Source organism: Maniola jurtina, chromosome 20, assembly GCF_905333055.1.
Source record: "Maniola jurtina chromosome 20, ilManJurt1.1, whole genome shotgun sequence".
NCBI lineage: Eukaryota > Metazoa > Arthropoda > Insecta > Lepidoptera > Nymphalidae > Maniola > Maniola jurtina.
Genome location: NC_060048.1, coordinates 11,235,412 through 11,255,172, shown reverse-complemented (window position 1 = coordinate 11,255,172; position 19,761 = coordinate 11,235,412). Strand labels below are relative to the sequence as shown.

The window sequence follows — 19,761 nt, the reverse complement described above, 5'->3', positions numbered from 1 at the left end:
AATAGTGCGTTCCAATGAAAGATTAACAATGTCTTTCCGTTCTTTATAATTGATATTGTTGCGGGTTAATATTAAAGACCCTCCGCGTATAGCTTTCTTTCTAGAGAACGCACTTGACAATTGATAATGTTTTAAATTTACTATTAATTGATAACTATTGAGCCAATGCTCAGTGAGGCATAAGATGTCAATATCAAATCTCTCGTCTGGCTTTACACTGATTAGCCAATGTCAAGTTTGTATTATTTACAAGTTAAGAAAACTATATACGTATAAGTATGGACTTCGTCTGTGCCAGCGCCCGCCAACATACACGCGGCGCCCCCTTAGAGTGCTTCCCAGTAAGTTCCACCATCAATAAACACCAGCAGAACACAAAAACCGGCCACTTCTAACAAAAAAAAAAAAAAAACACTCCAAAAAGTCACAACACGCGCGCCAGCAAACGCCACCACAGACGAAGTCCCAGCCAGTGACACTTGATAGTACAAAGCAAAAGATAAAATAGCAGAACAGACCATACAGCGACTTTGGTTACAGGCAGTTGTCAAAGAGTTTGTAGTTGTAGTAGACGGCATTCCGAACCAGTGGTAAATTATTTGACGATTCAAAAGCACTTGTAAAAGTTTATTTGAATAAAAGTCTATTCTATTCTATTCTAGTTGTTGGTGGTTGTTGTTGGACCCATCACCCAACCTTGACCCAGCCAAGTTTATCGGCTCCGGCTGCATGATTGTTGCGCTTGGTGTAATTTGATGGATCGGAAATTCAACATTTCTTTTCTTTTCAGGTGTATATGAAATCTGTTAAATCTCATCGAAAACTCATAATGATCTCAAAATACCCTAAATATTTATTACTAGATGAAGCCCGCGACTTCGTCTACGTGAATTTATGTTTTTCAAAAATCCTGTGGGAACTCTTCTCTTCAGGGATAAAAAGTCGCCTACCTATACCTATCCGTGGGATGCAAGCTACCTACCTCTACACCAAATAGATGATGTACGCGACTTCGTCCAGCTGTATATTTTTCAATCCCCTGGGAATTCTTTGATTTTCCGGGATAAAAAGAAGCCATTGTCCTTTCCGTGGCCGAAAGGCCGTGAAAACTAGCAGAGACAAACAGACAGCTACTATATACTTTTGCATAATTTATATTATTAGTATGGAAGTGTAATATAACTGTGACTCAGAAACAGAAGCATAGAGACATATTCATGGACACGAAAAGGACTACTAAACTAGGGTTCCCCGTTTTTCTACGGAATAAATATAAGTAAATAAGTATAAAAAATAGTATATTTTATTCCTGATTAGGTACATAATATTTACAATTATATCACAATATTTACTAAAGTAAAAAAACGATACGTATTTCTATATCTTAGATCTATATGGCAGTAGTCTCCATTGCGATTGGACCATTTCTTTGTTGTTTTCAATTGAAGATAGTTTTGTTTCGTCTGAAAATAATAAAACAATGTTAGGATTATCAAATTGATGTCAATTTCGATTTTGTCAATATCAATTTTGTTAGACCTGGGTGTAATCCCTAAATAATATTATAATTCCCTGGTTTTTATAAAATTGGTCCTTCGAACCGGATAAATATTATAGGATTCTTTACCTTTCACTCTATAAGTAACTACAGCTATAACTTAAAATCATCTATATAAGAACTGATCTTTATGACTGATAGGGGGAGGGGGCGCCTGGTTGACGTAACTCTCCGGCTACACGCTCCGTCCTGCTGCGCAGTCAAAACTGTACGGGCAAGACCGAGAACTGCACAGTCCAATCTTTAGCAAATCGACGATTGCTCAAGCCCGCGCTTTCTTCAACTGCGCGGCATACCGTATTGTCGTCCATACGCACGCACTTGACTGCGCAAACTGGCATGTGCAGGTAAGCTCTCAGGTAAGACGGAGCGGTAGCCGGAGCTTATTGGAAGCTTCGCCCTTTTGCAACTACTTTGGCGTTGCTCTTTTATTACATGACATGACACAAAAAAAATAAAAAAAATAAATGAATAGACATATATAACCTTTATAAACAAACACATAAGAGTCCTGCAGTTCCATAAGTTCATAAGTGGGTTGCCTGGAAGAGATCACTATAGTGAATAAAGTATTTAAATAAATAAATAGAGTTCAATATCGTCTAATACACACCTCTGTCCAATATAAAATGTTGCACAAGCCGTATGAACGCTCTGGTGGGGACCGCCATGTTGACGTAAGGAAAGCTTGCGCCGGTTTGCGCTTTTGCGTTGCTCACGATAGTCGCTAGTACTTCTACCTTCAACTCCTTAGTTATACGGAATATGGGGCCGCCACTGTTAATAGACATAAATAAATTTTAATGAAGACTAGCTGACTCGCCTCGGCTTCGCTCGGGTGATATTTTTGAAAAAAAAAATTCTTAAGCCGCAGGTAAACCTGTAAGTTTTACTCACGTAAGTACCTTACATGATTTACTTACGACATGCTTACTTATGTGAACAGTCCTATAAGTACCTACATTTAAATATGTAAGTGCTGTCAATTAATCACGTAAGCTACTTCCGACAGTAAAACTTACAGGTGTAATCGCAGCCTTACTGAGATGGGCAAGTTATAGAGAATTATAACTTATCTAGTCTATTTTTAAAATGGATGTGAAATACAAACATGGAGTATACGGAACTACAAGGGTTCCTTGTATTACTACAGATCCCTAAAAAGTTACAGTGGACCCCCGGTAATCCGGCCCCTGTCTAATCCGGCACCCCCTGTAAACCGACAAGTTTATTTTATTACTAGCTGTGCCCGCGACTTCGTTCGCGTGGAATAGTGACTTTTCGCGCTTTATATAGCCACGGACGCTCAGGCGCGAGGCGCCGTGATTCTTTAAATTGACATAACTTTTTTATTTATGAACCGATTGACATGAAATAAACACTAAATCCTAAGTGAAGCTTACTACAATATATTAGTGAAAACCGTATCTAAATCGAATAAGCCGTTTCTGAGATTAGCGTGCACAAACACACAGTCAAACAGACAAACAGACAAACAGACAAAAAAAAATTAATTACAATTTCGGGTTCGGCATCGATATAATAACAACCCCTGCTACTTTTTTTTTATATATTTCCATTGTACAGACACCACTTTTCTACAATTTTATTATATGTATAGATTGAACGAGCTGATGCCCGCGACTTCGTTAGCGTGGATGTAGGTTTTTTAAAAATCCCGTGGGAACACTTTAATTTTCCGGGATAAAAAGTAGCCTATGTGCTAATCCAGGGGATAATCTATCTCCATTCTTAATTTCAGCCCAATCCGTTCAGTAGTTTTTGCGTGAAGGAGTAACAAACATACACACACACACACATACATATACACATACACACAAACTTCTTTACCCTTTATAATATTAGTGTGATGTGATGTGGTTTACTTTTGACATATAGAATATTATCGTTGGATCTTTAATTTGTCGGATTACAAGGTACTCTTTAATAAAAAACGTCGGACTATAAGGGTTTTAGGCAGTACTCTATAATCCGACAAATTCGATAGTACGACACTGCCCTGCAAAACGTTTGTCGGATTACCGGGGGTCCACTGTATTTCCATACATTTAATTCAACGAATGAGTGAATACATACCTGAAACCAGATTGTACGCAACACGAAGTCTGTATCATAGATGGGGAGACATTGTTTATGTGACCACTAGTCACTGTGGGTTTCAAGTCTTCTAGATTGTTCTCGTTGAAGTACGGGTAACCAGCTGCTAGAACCGATTCACCTAAAAAAAAGTTAAAAATTGGTCCTTGGAGCCGGATTATTTTATTTAAGGCTAGATACTTAAGGTGTCATGGGAATTATGAATCATTCAAGGTTAAATATAAAATTTTCTGTATTATGTTTGTTATACTCAGTCGATTTCAAAATTTGGCAATCTGAGACATCTTGTATTCTGAAAACAGGCATACTATTTCTGTATTCAAAAAACATGTATTCAAAAGACTGATTCATACCAATAATAATAATAATAATAATAATAAATAATAAAGCCTTTTATTACTGAAAATTTTACAAATAATTTACAAACATAAGTTATACATGCTTTTAGGTAAGATAGGTAATACATAATTAGAAATGTTAATCTTATAATTACAGTAACAACAAGTAGGTAAGTATATTTCAATTTTTCCATTCTTTTTTTTATTTCTTTTTATGAACACAATTTATTACTACAACTATAATTTAAAAAATTGATTTTTAATCACTATTTATTCTGAATAAAACTGTTTTTAAATGGAAAAGCTCATATACACCTTTATCACATTGTAGGTATATGCCTATTGGAAGGTATATATTTGTTGTTATCGATATATAATAGTTAAATACAAATTTACAATTCATATTTTTACTAGATAACAATTTATTATCTTATGTTTTTATTTATAATATTTTAAAAAGCACAATATATGTTGCATAATATATGCAGGTGAGTACATACATATTAGGTACACATTCTTTGCATTACAACAGCATATTGAAGAAGCAATGATTACACATATCATATCTATCTTTATCTATCATATCGCATGTAAAATATACGTATTTAATTGTTATAACTGATACTACAATTAATAACAAACATTTCCCTGTCTTATTTTCATAATGGTAATTATGTAGGTAATACAATTTATAATGCACCTAAGTTTCCACTAACGAGTAAAACTTTTATAGTCACTTTATGTTATGTAAATATAAGTTTTTTTTTTTTTTTTTTTTTAAAGTAAATATATGCATGTATTATATATTGTATACAGTGTACTTGTAAGTAAGGATCTTTTACATCACAATTGATTCCTAGTTCGTACTTCATAATATTAAGTATTTAAATAATAATATAATTTATTAGTTATTTCAATTTTTAATAATCCTATTCAAATATTTTTAAGCTATGATATTATGTTCTGTTATTTTCAGTACGCCTGTTAGGCGAAGGCCTCCTCCTGTTGGTTACGTTTTTCTGAATATTTTATTTTATTACTCTTGCCATTTTCATCATCAGAAGGGTAGCAGTCTAGCACTCCCACGGTGACCAGCCGGCTTGGGAGGCTGAGAGGGGCAATCTGGACTTGAAAGTTATTTTTGCTTTTGATTTTTATGCTTTTTTCGTGATAACATTTTGTTATTTTTGTTATATTTTTGAATGTTCTGATTATTATTTGTCTCCAAAGGGGACACCATATTCATTTCATACACAGAATTTTTAGAAAGCAATCCTTTTTGGTTTTTTAAAAATACTATTTTGTCATATTTCAAAATTGCGTTTCTTCCTTGCTTTCTTTCTTCTTCAAGACTTTTTCTTAATTCTTTCCTTTTTTCCAGAACTTCTTTCGGAAAATCTTCCATTATGTAATAATTCGTTTCTTTAAGGCACTTTTTCTTTTTCAGCAATTCTATTTTTCTCCCCACTGAGGATAAAACTACTATTACTGGTCTCAACTTATTTTTATTTTTACCCAATCTTCCTATGTATTCAATGCAGTTTTTATCAAAATTTAAATTCATTTTGTTGTTTATTATATTTATTATGTTTTCCTCTAAATCTTGGTAGGTCTTCTCTTTTTCCTCAATGCCAAAGAAGATTAAGTTTTTTCGTCTAATATATTTTTCCAAATAATTTATATGTTGCTGCTGATTATTTATTTTTTCCTCCAGCTCATTATATTTCTCCAAGACGACTAAGAATTTTCATCAATGTTTTTATTTATTGCGTTTATTTGTTCTTTCATATCTAGGAAATCCTTTTTTTGAGAGTTAAATTGTTCTTTAATCTCTTCTAGCATGCGCAGAACACCTTCCATTGTTAGTTTATTATTCGAGGAATAGTGCCTAATGTGCAGTGATATCTATCACTCCCGTAATTTTGGACCTAGGTAGATAGCCCAATTTTTATGAGCTCAAATTAATGTAAGTATGGTAAGTATGTAAAAATAGTAATTAATATCTGTTTTGGTTTAGTTATGCGGCAATAAGTATGTAGGTACGCAGTGCACAAACGAATGTTTTGTTCGCTCACCGTCTGTTTCCAAATATTTATTTTCTAATTAAGTAACTATTTCCATTTATTATTCATACCAATTCATTTCATTTTATTCATACCAAAGGCTAGTTAAATCATAAAATTATGAAATTGATTGCTAACTGATAACAGTGATAACATAAAACAAACATCTGGAGAACCTAACGTGTGTTACCTTTTTCAGCGGGTTCTTCGGCGAATTCTGCGGGAATGAGATGTGTCCAGTTATCAGGATTGGTGTAAAGCAGTGCTAAGTCGTAAGCTTTGTCGTCTTTAGTCTTGTATCGCACCATGGCGGTTTCCTTTTTGTTTTGGCAGTACAGGGACACTTTGTACGATGCGTGCTGTGAAATACATAGTTCGATTTTAATGTCAAATCTTAAAGATTCAGATTGTATTAATTTAGTAAATCATGGGTCTAATTTAAAGTAATTTTCAAAAATCGTGAAACACGTAGGTACTTTTCTTTAATTTCAAATCGAAATTCAAAATTTTAGACAAGTCATGCACACGCATTAATGTTGCCAAGATTGCTAGCTGCATTTCCACGCTGAAATACCAGTTTGGGCGTGAAAATTTACCAGACGATAATGGAAATACGAATTTGTCCGTTTTTTTTCATGACATGCCATATATTTAGTGTTAGTAGAGCAAGTGCGTAATGCGTACGTACGTTTTTGACGACATGTGCGCAAGTGAGCACGTGCCCGCGGCCCAGCCACACGCCCGCGCCCCACGCCGCGCCGCAACGCACCAGCATCGTTGTGCGGTCCACGATCTCTACAACACAACAAAATACGAGTAAAAATTCACTCCGAGAATGTAGTCGATCTATTTTACATCTCACTAAAGTTGATAGAATTTGAGTTTCGAAACACAATAACCTTAGAGTAAAATGGACCTCATCATTTATTTATTTATTATCATCATCAACCGATAGACGTCTATTGCCGGACATATGGTCTCTTTTAGGGTCTTCTATTTGCCACGGTCTTACGCCACCTAGCCTGAATCCAGCGGCTCCCTGCGACTCGCTTGATGTCGTTCGTCCAGCTATTAAGGTCCATTTTCCTATTGACACTATGTCCCACTTTTCGCATTTGGAATGTTTGGGCATATACATCACGCCTGATGATGTGTACTTGCATGCAAGCATGGGCTTGAATAACAACACTGGCAATGGAGTTAAACTAATGAACAAATGATAAAGCCATATCTGCAAATCTCTCGAAAATAATTCGTATCTGTGTTATACAGGGTGTTTGATAATTAGTATATAAAGACGACATGTACCCATGCTACTTTGATCTGATAAATACAATGCTGAAGTATAATGACGAAATAAAATTATATATTTTAAATTACTTTTAAAATTATATAGTTTATTACAGTGAGTATTTTAAAATACAGTGGCGAGGGCACCATTAGCTTGGCTGTTGGGTGTCTAGCAAAGGTGCAGCTAATGTGAGGCCCACCCACTCGCCGCACCTTATACTATTATGCGGTATCCATCATGAGGATGTTAACTCACTGAGTATCTTGGAGTAGAGCGGCGAAGCGGGCGCCCTAGGGGGATGCATGGTGGGGACTCGTAGCTTGGCCGCCAGCACGGCGCGTAGAGGCGCAACTAGTGTCAGCCCCACCCACTCGCCGCGCCACCACGATACGCTGCACACCACCGTGCCTACCAGCTCCTTGCTAGAAGAGAGGAACAGGCGTGAGGTATAGTGCGTCACTAGTTTAAATCGTATGGACAACTATACATACTGCTCATGCTAAGGAGGTGCATTTCATTTCTTCTAGATGCCCATCCCAAATGTCGGTAAAAGAGCCTCCCCTATAAAAAAACAGCTAAGTGCGAGTTTGATTCTCACACGAAAGGTTCCATCAAGGTCTTAGAATAACCTTAAATCCTAGATCCGACTTACTGTGGCCCTTCTGTGAAAACTGGTCCTCCTTCAGAGCCTAAAGCGGTGGCTGCATCTGTGAGAAGTAGGGAGGGTCTTTTGCCAACTACTCCACATATGGCGCCTCGGGTCACTGCGTTCAAGAAAGCCTGAAAAGTTAGGAACCCAATCAAAATCTAAACTTTGATAAACAGCTTTGATAAAATACTATGGGTGTCATTTTCAAGGTTGTTGCTCTGAAAAATAATGCTGATAACGAAAATGATATCCATTTTAACATGAATTGTACCTTTTAAGCTGATCTTGCATTTGCAAAAAATGTTTTTAAAGTGAAAAAAAAACCACATACCTCGCATCCAAAAGGTGTGGAATGTACTTGAATACTAGTCCCTCGGTCAGGCGGTGGCTTCACCATATCTAGTAGTTCTGACAGCGGTCTGAGAGTTTTGAGACCTGGAAGCAACTGACGTTCCAATTCTTTAAGGATCTTTTTAATAGAGTTAGTGGGGTAAAACGTCACAACCGTTTCAAAAAGTTGTTTGGGTGTTACACGCTTTTTTTAATTTATAGATTAGTGCTTGGCTGCAAACAGCTGGCAAATGATGATGCAGCCTAAGATGGAGCGCGCTTGCCTAGATGTTGCCTTTTCACTCTTGAGTTAAAGGAGGAGAAAATTGATGCCAGCCCGGCTAGCACGGGCAGAAGATAAAAATTATATCCACTGATGTCATAGAAATCAGTGGATATAATCGGCGATATAATTTTTATCTACTGCCCATGCTAGCCGGGCAGAAAGGCGTCGTCGGGTTTATAGAGTAATCATTTACTCTTTATAGAGTAATCCTTTTATTTTTTTATGACTGTGAACTTATAATTTGTTCTCATGAGTCATTAAACATTGTTTACGGATGATGTGCATTACACTTCTAATCACTTAGCTTATCAATTTTATCATATAGTTAAGATTGATAACGACAATGATTTCCAAACTACCTATGTTGAATGTGTGTTGCGCAATTATCCCCTGCCCCCTGGGTATCCACTCACCTCTGTAATCACCCTCCAAATCAACCAGCACGAAGACAGACAGTAATGCCTTTCCCAGCCGAGTCTGTTTCTCCATATCGCCGTCTTGGTGGCCGATGGTCCAACTGTATAAGATGTCGTCCACGCATCGGTCCAGCACTGGACATTGCCATATGTGGCATATTCTGAAAATCAGATAAATTAGGTCAGGGTCAACCAGATTTTAAAATTGAAATGGATTGGAAGCCATAGGAAAAACGCGAGAAGAGTTTTTGTTTAACTTTTCTGATTGCATTGTTAAGTATGGCACACCCATCCAGCGTCCATTGTTTCCTGCCATGTATAATAATCTGAGTACCTACAACGTCTATGCGTCTATGTTAATATTTTAATTTCAAAACTTGCTCGTGCAGTACCTGGCACATCTAAGAGATTTGGCTTCGTAGATCGTTGTCTCTGTCACTCATACCTATGTATTGGTCACGGTCTCTAACACAGAGAGAGCGCTCTACGAAAGCCGTTATCTCTTTCTAAAGTTCAATGTGCAATATTTCCTATCGGGAATCGTAGGGTACTTTGAACGTAAATGTGAATAGGTACCTTCTAGGGAAGCACGCTCCAACCTATAATGCACTAATGACAAAATGATCCTATAAGGGGTCCGGTTTTCCTTTTGAGGTAAGGAACCCTAAAAAGAAGATCGAAGATAAGACTGCAGCGCTTAAGAAAAAGAATGGAGAAGGCTTGAGCTAAGAGTAAACAAGTGTAAATTAAAAATTTATAACACCCCCGACGATCCAAAGTATTTGAGTTTTCCAAAACATCATTTTCAAATAAATAATTATGTATTTAGGCAATGTCCATCTTGACAGCTTGACATTTGTCTATTGACATAATATTATGAACCTAACGGTTATCTAACCTTCTTTTCTACAAGAAAACTAGAAAAGAGCTGATAACTCTTAAACGGCTGAACCAATTTTTTTAGATTATAGCTAAGAACACTCTCGATCAAGCCACCTTTCAAACAAAAAAAACTAAATTAAAATCGGTTCATTCGTTTAGGCGCTACGATGCCACAGACAGATACACAGATTCACAGATACACAGATACACAGACACACAGATACACAGATACACACGTCAAACTTATAACACCCCTCTTTTTGGGTCGGGGGTTAAAAAATAGGATAGTTCCATTGCTTTACCTCCCAGTAAGGACTCTGACTTGGTAACTGCTGTGTTCAAAATCGATATCATTATCCAAACTCCTCTCCCTACTTAATTTCTCTACATCCTCATAAACATTTGGCACTTTTGACGCAGCCTTTTCACACGTCACGTATATCTCTGGTAAATCGTTGTAGAACTCCTCGTTCATTAAAGGTCTTCCTCGAGCATTTTTGATGGCATTCGCCTGTTTTAAAGGGGAGAGTATGGAGCCGTGAGTGAGGACCCATCGGTTGGAAAATTTTAAACCAGATGCTGATACGGTTAGGATGTTCGCCAGTTCGCCGTCATCTGAATAGTTGTAGGAAACCATAACACCTTCGACGCTCATTCTGGACCCTGGAACGCAAGCGTTTTGGTTACTTTTTACATTCATCATCTCATCATCATCGTCATGATCAGCTCGAACGGGCCACTTCTGAGAACAGGTCTCTTCTCAGAATGAGAAGGGTTCAGGCCATTTAGAAATTTTTATTACTTGTTGTTATAGCGGAAATAGAAATACATATTCTGTGAAAATTTCTACTCTTTACCGAGATACAGCCCGCTGATAGACAGATGGACGAACAGAGGAAGCTTAGTAATAGGATCCCGTTTGTACCCTTCGATACGGCACCCTAAAAATTTATTAAATGAAAAATGAAAATTGATTGCGCCTGCAAAACTTAATTATATTATAATTAATCTGTTTAACCATAACAATTTGAAAAACCTATTTATTCAATGAGGTCCCATTCAAGCAGGTTGGAATGTTTTTAAATCTTCATTTTCATGTGGCAAATTTTTTCAAAATTTTCTCGTCCAATGAGTTATGGAGAAAGCTATGTTCCCCGAGGATGAGACCCGGAATAAAATACCAAGGTCATCGTGTATAGCGAAAAAATATTCTTAAAATAAATTGAATACAATAATTGTGATATATGAGTCTTTCATCGTGAAGATGGGCAATCATACATTGACGCTAAAAATATCTTCAAAACCACTATATAAACTGTTAGAAATCTTCGATATTCATTGCTGCTTCTAATACACTGAAATACTGTGAAATTACGTGAGCTATTAGGTATAGCGCTTAACTGAGTAGGATCCTGCGGTAGTGGCAGGCGCGGATCCAGATTCCAGACCTCGAAAAAGGTTGTGGGCACAGCCACCGGAAAATCGGCCAAGTGCGAGTCGAAATATGAACTCGTTTATGATCGACATAGTGCATTTCTACAATAGAGATGTTTACAAAACATACGACGGCCCTGACCAAGATTTTGTACAGTGTATGCAAAATACTACCCGGTCGTGAGCTCCTGTCAGTTCAGCTATCGGGGTTACATACGGACACATAGGGACCTTTAGGTATATTCTCTCACCCTGTCGTATCGCCGCGATACTCTCGCCTAAGGGTGCCAACGGGACCCTCTTACTAAGTCTCTGCTGTCCGTCCGATTGTCCGTCCATCTGTCTGTCTGGCTGGCTGTATCTCATAAACCGTAAAAAATATAAAGTTGAAATTTTCATAAAATGTGTTTCTGTTGCCGCTATAACAACAAATAATAAAAAATTCTAAATGGCTGGCATAGAAAAAGTGTTATTTCTTGTAAGATTTTTACTGTCACGGATCCTTGCGATGTTTAAAGCTGATGATGGTACAGAACCCTTCGTATGCGAGTCTGACTCGCACTTGACCAGTTTTACAGTATTTAGATATGGATTACATGCATAAGCAGCAATGGACATCGAAACACTATTTAGGACAGACTGTTATTGCATAGGGATACAAGTGGAGATCGCTTGAAAATAGGGTATATTACAAATTTGCGCCCCATTTGTGCCATATCAACCACACCCTCGAGGAAAGTAATGAGGTGTTATTCAGCGGGTGGGCAATGAGACTAGTAATTTGTTGTAGTATAAAAAGAATCGTTTGGAATGTGGTGGCCAAGTTCTTCCAAGCGCCATCATACAGGCGCCCGTTTCGGTGTTCTTTTCTTAAAATCATTTCTTTCTTCCGGCCAGCATCAAAAAAGCGGTGAGTTTTTTATATTTTAAATGATGATAATTATTTGATATCAAAATTAATAAACGGTCGATTCAAGATTTATCGTACCTCATAAAAAAAATAAGCTGGAATCCAGAGCCACTAAGATATGACACATTAATTTTATACTTGCCTTTTTTGATTTTTTTTTCAAAATGAGAACTCGCTCGCCATTTTAACTCTATATTGTATCAACTGTCATGTTAAAACTAAGGTTCACCTTTAAAATATGTGGACTAAAATACTAAAATCGTATTTTTGATAATATTATATTTGACGCATAAAGTTAAAATGGCGAATGAGATCCAATGGATCTAATTTTATACACATTATATTTTACTGTCTGTAGACTTGAACTAAATGATTTATAATTTCAGCACCAGTTTTCAAGTTTCCGTAGTGTAGCGGTTATCACGTGTGCTTCACACGCACAAGGTCCCCGGTTCGATCCCGGGCGGAAACAGAATTTTTAAACATTTATTTTCAAATTCATTTTTGTAACATATTCCAAGAAATTATAATTTGTTTTTATCAAAACTGTTCTCATAAACAAAAAGCATAAAGCAATTTAATTAAACGAAAGGGAAAGATATTCGCAGTGTTATCGCTAAATTACAAATTATTATTATTGAACTTACGTCGTCGTTGTTTCTGGATAATATAATTATTTGTACATAAAAAGGGCAGTTCAATGAATTTTGATCATGAGCTTATGAGTTAGTCTTTACAATAATAATAATTAGGTATACGGTATACCTAAGGTTACTTACTGATCACTTCTTTGTTTAATTTGTTTTTAGGCGTTTAAGAAGACCTGTAGTTAATTAGGTGTGGAGTATGGACCACTGATTAAAATTTTTGATAGTACCTATCAAACTTTTAATCAATGGTCCATACTACTACTACACAAAAGTTAAAAAGCTAAACTAGCAATTCGCTTGATTTTTATTAATTTACCGTAACTTGTATACTTATTTAAAAAGACAACCTTTAAAAGTATAAGAATTACAATTTTTTTTTTTTTTAATTTAGGTAAAAAATCAGTCCTGTGCGTGTCGGACTTGCACACGAAGGATTCCGTACCGTCGCGTCGTAAATCTATTTATATCATAGACTTATATGTATTTCTATATTTTTTTTAATTTAATGACTGTTTTTTTTTCTCTCATTTATTTATTTTTCTCATTTACCCTATTTTTAAACAACAAACAATAAAATAACAAAAACAACAGAAAAAATAACAGAAACACAGAAAGAACAAAAAATAACATAACATCAACAACAAAATCAATAAATAACAGAAACAAAAGAGAAATAAAATAACATAAACAACAAAAAACTAAAGTAACGGAAAAAAAATGGCTGTCATTATTATCTTTATTATTTGTTTTTATAGTGAATAGAAATACACATTCTGTGAAAATTTCAACGCTCTACCTACGGTTAACGAGACTCAGCCCACTGACAGACGGACGGATAGCCAAGTCTTAGTAAAAGTACCCATCAGATATGGAACCCTTACTTCCGCTTACTTTTTAGGGTTCCGTTTAAAGAAAAAAATTCAAGAATAAAATCTCAATTAGATATTTCAAACATAACGTTGGTTTTCATTTTGAGGCGCATAGTTTTTTTATTTTTTTTTTCTTCTCTCTCGTCTGGCTTTACAAAGATTAGCCAATGTCAAGTTTGTAGTTATTTGTAACAAGTTAGTTAAACTATACAAGTATGGACCCCGTCTGTGCCGGTGCTCGCCGACATACGCACGGCACCCCCTTAGAGCGCTTTCCAGTCACTTTTAACAAAAAAAAACACTCCAAAAAAGCAGAGCACGCCCGCCAGCTAACACCAACACAGACGAAGTCCGGCGCATAGTTTAATGGTGTATAATTTTTTTTTAATTTCCACATTAATTTAATAAGAAAGTCAAAAGAATTCCTTCGAGCCGGATTTGAACCAGCGACCTATGGATATCTTTGATTATTCCTCTACAGTCCACCGCTCTACCAACTGAGCTATCGAAGGTTGTTTAAAACTCTCGAAATTAAGTGATAGATTCTGTGGCATCTACTACAATGATATTACAAGTGTATATTAATTTATAGCACCCCCGACCAGTGAAGGTTACAGTAACTGGAAAAGAGCTGATAACTTTCAAACGGCTGAACCGATTTTCTTGGATTCTTGCTAAGAACACTCTCGATCAAGCCACCTTTCAAACAAATAGGTAAAACTAAATTAAAATCGGTTCATTACTTTAGGAGCTACGATGCTACAAACAGATACACAGATACACACGTCAAACTTATAACACCCCTCTTTTTGGGTCGGGGGTTATAAATATCTGAATACAGTAGGGTAACAAGGTTTTTGTAAATTATAGGAACAAATTCTTCAGAATAACGATAATATCGTGGTAATTTTTTTACAATTATTATCTAATCATGTTAAGGTGATTTTTAGATCATAGTAAAGATTTAATTTTTTTTTTAATTTGAGTGTTTATTTATTTCTTAAACAAAATTCACAATAACGTAATGGATTCTTGGTGCTCGTAAAATGGACGGCTTGATTATAATAATTATTATTACATTATGATGATATTGAATTTTTTTAAATGCAACAAACAATAGGTACAAATACTAAAATAAACCTACCTACTTTAACTAAATTAACTCTTGTATGCATAATATATTCGATACTAAATTAAATTATTTTTTACTTCATATAGTGTCTGCGGTTATTGAAGTCGGTTTTTTTGATTTTTTTTTAAATTCTTCTATCCCTATCATTCGCTGTCAACTTTTCAAAACAGGAGGTACGACGCACATTCAACAGAATAGAAAGAACTAAATGGCACGCGCTCCAGTTGCATCAGAATAACTGTGACCTAAACCTTCGAACTTAACCAGTTAATTGTGAATATTACCGCCTGTGAAACGATGTTTAACGTTTTACAGTTCACATATTATATTAATTTGCAAAGTAAGCAATATATTGATAAAATAATCTCGAACGAAAACTATTGTAATCTATTGTTTATCTAATTAGCATCTAAAGTCAAGTTCCAAGTGATTTATTTGATTGTAGACCTACTTAAAAGGTGATTATAACTGATCCAGGTTTTACCATGGATGAAAAACTAAATGTCAAATGAATCTGAACAATGGAATATAAATTCCCGTTGGTTCACCTCGTCTAACCATCGATTTGATCACTGGGATCTTTCCCAGTGATCAAATCTATCGCAAGACATAATATCTATGATCGCAAGATACTCAGCAGTTAATGTTTTCAAAAAAAGCCAGATTACTCCTATGAATCTAAATTCATCGATGAGTTTACGTAATTAATTATCATCCCAGCTATATCTCTTACAAATCTAACGATTCTGACCATCAAAAAGTGTTACCTATTTTGCATAAATGATTTGACTTTTGACTAATAAACATTAAATATTATGAAAATTTTAAGCAAAATAGATGTTTATCTGCACAAAAAATTGTGTACATCGCGTGAACGTATTATGTAACAGAAGGAAGTAATTAATGCCAATTGGTGATTGGACGAGAAGGATGGTGTGACCATCACGCCTTAGTACGCTTGAGTAACACCGTTACTTGCACGCACAGTTCATTTGATATAACGATCAGGTGACATGTATCCTATGCTGAATTAAAAAAAATAAAAAACCAGTCAAGTGCGAGTAAGGCTCGCGCACCGAGGGTTCCGTACTCGGTTTTTTTCCCAACATTTTGCACGTTAAATCAAAAACTATTATGCATAAAAATAAATAAAAATCTGTTTAAGATTGTATGATACCCCACGTGGTATAGTTATCTTACTTTTAAAATTGAAACACATTTTTTTTGTGATGTAAGCACAAATTCACGGTTTTCGGGTTTTTTCCTTGACTTGTGCTTATAAGATCTATCTACTTGCCAAATTTCATGATTTTAGGTCAACGGGATCAACCAATCGCGTGCACTCGCTATTCGTCAGCCAATCGTGAGCTCAAGTTGTTTGCTGGGCACTGTATCCCGTATTATCAGCCACATATATCCCCATTAGGTTCTGTGTGAAACAACGACGGAAATGACCGGCTTCAGCTTCGGTTGTACTTAACTGCCCAATTGAACAAACGAGCATGAGTAATCTAAGACCCGGTCCCATTATTACTCCCTTCTTACAATCCAGTCGTTTTTGTAATTATCATTCCTGACATTAATTCTTCGAGACACCGTAATGATTTAACAAAAGCATTAACATTTTTAGAAAGTCCAAGATAATTACTTAATTAGTTGTTTGCTTACAACTTTGACAATGTGGCTATCTGTTGCACACATCTCTAAACTAAATTGACAGGTGTATATTTGCTTTCCTTTTCTGCAGAAAGCATAATCAAATGGATAGCAATACATTTGGGCCTGTCATTTAAGTTTAGAGTTTGTGTTAGTGTCTCTTTATTAGATTTCTAAGATAAACATAGCAAGTTCATGTGGAAACAGATTAGATTTCTATAGACAAAGTTGCCTTCTCACCTAAATTGTAAGTGCCACTCATATTTATCGCTCCCAGCGATATAAGGAGACAAGTGTTACGATAAGCCCACGACAATACAATAATGGACGCTCTTTTGCCTAATGGACCGCATCCTGCCCGGCTCAAGCAGCTCCAGTCAATGCTAAGAGCCCGTTTCTCTCGCTCCTGTACTAACGCTTACATGTGCTCCTTTTACAGAAACAAAAATTCCTGCCTTTGTTCGTTTCCGTGATCGTGTCTTTAATCACGTTCCGCTTTATTATTCACATCCTCGCGTGGGTTTCGAGACTCGTAGTCGGCTTGCGTTGCAGCGACTTCTTTGGCGACGACCGACGCGTATCGTCGGTTATGAACGATGTATTCTCGTGTATACCGATAGCGATAACGAAAACACCATCCATCTGAGTTTCCCTACGAACTTCTTTATACAAGGATGCAGTGACAAAGTGTACTTTCGAAGAGAATTTTCATTGTGGTGCATATTGCAACGGATATGCCTGCATTTCGACGCCTGGCATCGAGTGTAAAGAAAAAGAAATCACTTTCGCCGGCTCGGTCTTCGAGTCAGTCGCACAGTTCCATTTACTTGATGCGATAACGTTTTAGGTGAGTGCATTTTCGAAGTCATTAGTGCAAAGTGGAGTATTACCTTAATGGTCATTTATGTTGGGTGTGTTGTTTGAAAGGAGTGCAAAGTGGTTCTGGTTTTTATTTTAAAGGATTTTCATCACGGTAAGTTTCTTTGTAAATTGTTTTGGGCCTACCTAGGTATAATTACTTTAGCTTACACGTTGCAGTTAGTTGATAAACCAGATAGATAAGTAGGTACGTGAGAGAAAGAAGTGCATACAACAACAAAAAGACTTATAATATTTCGCTAGAACAAGGTTTTTACTCAGACACCTAATTTATCAGTTACTATTAGTTTTATTTAATTTACTTATTCTAAAAGTTTCGTTAAACTAAGTAGTTACGCAACAAAAAAAAGTTTCTTTGTATGAAGAATCTAAGACGTCTGCCTTTTTAGAGTAATATGGACAGCGTACAGGCTCTAATTTTTTGCTTGAAGAGACAACTTGAACAAAACGATATTAAACAGTGAACGACAATATAACAGCTTCTTCCCGCGACTTCGTCCGCAGTACTTATGCAATTTACGGCCTTTTACTTCTAAATAAAGTTTTTCTTTTTTGAATTTTTTATTAAAATCGGTTCAGTAGTTTTAGAGTTTATCAATTGCAAACAAACAAAATATCTCTCCTCCTTATAATATTAGATAGAACCTATCTACCTGTAAATAGATAAATAATCTTTCTGATGAAATACGATTGCTTCGGTCACCGACACTAAAAACATTTCGTAATACAAAGCTGGCAAATAACGTCACAAACAATATATCGCGTAATCTAATAGGTGGCAGAGTTAACTGGAAATTACTATGCAATAACAATAAACTGTGACCTCTATGAACTTTACAAGTCAGAAGGAAAATTATGCGCCTCTTTCATTATAATTTTGTCAAAAACCATGCCTAATAGATACTAGTTAAGTAGATAAATTCAGATTATAAAAACAAAAATATTAACTCATGTTTTAATTAATTAATGTTTACCTACTCACCTTTTTTGATGTTTGTTTGTTTACAATTTTGAGGTTAGAATTGTAAATTCTTGAAGACAACTTTCGAACACGTTTATCATGCACAATTGTAATGCTAAGACTAACTCGCGTGATAAAACTACAATTGTTTACTACATTTTATGATATTTTGAGGATTAATACAAAGTAATCAGAATTAATTGGTAATATTTCGACCCAGCGATATCAGCTGATAAACTTTAAAGGCGCAATGTTGTCAGTTTTTATTCATTGAATGCTAATTTATTTTCATTCATGCTTCAATGCGAACCATTTTAAAACATAGTACGATGGTGCAATGACAGATGGCGCTGATATAAATTTTGTGAATCCTTTATTACAATGTTGAATGGCACTTTCGTATTTTGATTTTTCTGCTAATTTATCCCAAATAAATCCTACCTCATGGACATCCGACTTAATATTTTTATACTATCTAATACTTATGTCTTTTTTGTGCCTATAAAATCCGGTCAAGTGCGAGTCGAACTCGCACACTATGGGTTCTATATCACCGTATAAGATTACGAATTTTTTATTAAAATTTATATGACTGCCATTTTAAACATTTTTTTGTTGTTATAGTGATATCGCGAAAGAAATACACAATCTGTGAAAATTTCAACTCCCTACCTATTACACTTCATGAGATAGGTACATTACGCTGACAGACAGATATGTAGATAAGTGGACAGACAGACGGATGAACGGTTGGCTTAGTAATAGGGACCCTATTACTTACCTATAACCTATTGTTAGAAACGAGGCGACAACTCACTTTTTTTAGCGAAGGTAACATTACACTGATGTTAGCTGTGAGTGTCTGTGGCGGGTTTTGACAGTTGAGTCAGCGGATTAGATTAATCGATTGTGTGGAAGCGCGGCGATGTAGAGAATGATATTATTATTGATTGTGAATCTTAGAATAAGAACCGAGTTGTGAATATCTAAGTAAGAGTGATGGGCTAAAATGTCTTGAATATTATACAATAGTAGAAATGGAATAACTGTGTTTGTCTAGCTACAGCCCCAAAATGTCACAGGAATCATGAAGGAATAGGCTCTGTTAATATCAGAAGCCAGGATTGCATTCCACGCCAAGAGCAACGGATTTATCCTGAAAAACGTTTATACACTAAGATGTTGGAAGCACTTACTAGTTACTACCTACATAGAGTTGGGTCACCAACTCAACTTCTTAAGAAACGATGATTGTATCAGAGCAAACAGCAAGATTGATATTTGATTGGTACCTACCTCTAGAATGGAATAAGTAGAAGCCATAATTAATAGTAACTGG

The 19,761-nt window shown here is 35.8% G+C and overlaps 2 protein-coding genes and 2 non-coding genes across 7 annotated transcripts in view; 2 read left to right on the top strand and 2 right to left on the bottom strand.

Moving 5' to 3' along the window:
• Positions 1-1,281: 1,281 nt before the first annotated feature.
• LOC123875567 (peroxisomal leader peptide-processing protease) lies at positions 1,282-18,666 on the bottom strand. 2 transcript variants are annotated; one of them, XM_045921468.1, is made up of 11 exons: positions 18,444-18,666; positions 10,234-10,594; positions 9,047-9,210; positions 8,349-8,452; positions 8,021-8,148; positions 7,624-7,790; positions 6,766-6,872; positions 6,268-6,436; positions 3,656-3,797; positions 2,172-2,335; positions 1,282-1,463 (listed from the first exon to the last, which is right to left on the bottom strand). In XM_045921468.1, exons 2-11 carry the CDS (start codon positions 10,584-10,586, stop codon positions 1,378-1,380), a joined length of 1,584 nt encoding a protein of 527 aa, XP_045777424.1. In that variant the 5' UTR covers positions 10,587-10,594; positions 18,444-18,666; the 3' UTR covers positions 1,282-1,377. The 2 variants fall into 2 exon arrangements, with proteins under 2 accessions (XP_045777424.1, XP_045777425.1); XM_045921469.1 differs by lacking the exon at positions 18,444-18,666 and having other exon boundaries at positions 8,349-8,462; positions 10,234-10,424.
• LOC123875575 (CHH-like protein) overlaps positions 12,068-19,761 on the top strand; it is a 110,321-nt gene continuing 102,627 nt past the window's right edge. The window contains exon 1 of one of the 3 annotated variants that reach the window (XM_045921481.1): positions 12,068-12,275. The gene's annotated coding sequence lies outside the window, so the exon portion shown is untranslated. Of the gene's footprint in view, positions 12,276-16,759; positions 17,430-17,469; positions 17,556-19,761 lie in introns of those variants that run through there. The other 2 variants (XM_045921482.1, XM_045921484.1) reach the window with 2 other exon arrangements.
• Positions 12,675-12,747, top strand: Trnav-cac. The gene has a single exon. It is a non-coding gene; the product is annotated as a tRNA-Val (tRNA).
• On the bottom strand, positions 14,218-14,306 carry Trnay-gua. Its single transcript is given in 2 exon segments — positions 14,218-14,253; positions 14,270-14,306. It is a non-coding gene; the product is annotated as a tRNA-Tyr (tRNA).

What these genes read in the sequence shown, in the direction of transcription:
- LOC123875567 (XM_045921468.1), bottom strand. Translation starts at nt 10,586, where the DNA reads ATGAGCGTCGAAGGTGTTATGGTTTCCTACAACTATTCAGATGACGGC. An exon ending in GCTCTACTCCAAGATACTCA is followed by an intron (nt 6,873 to 7,623) that starts GTGAGTTAACAT and finishes GTTGTGTTGTAG; the next exon opens with AGATCGTGGACCGCACAACG. An exon ending in GCGCACATGTCGTCAAAAAC is followed by an intron (nt 6,437 to 6,765) that starts GTACGTACGCAT and finishes TGTATTTCACAG; the next exon opens with CACGCATCGTACAAAGTGTC.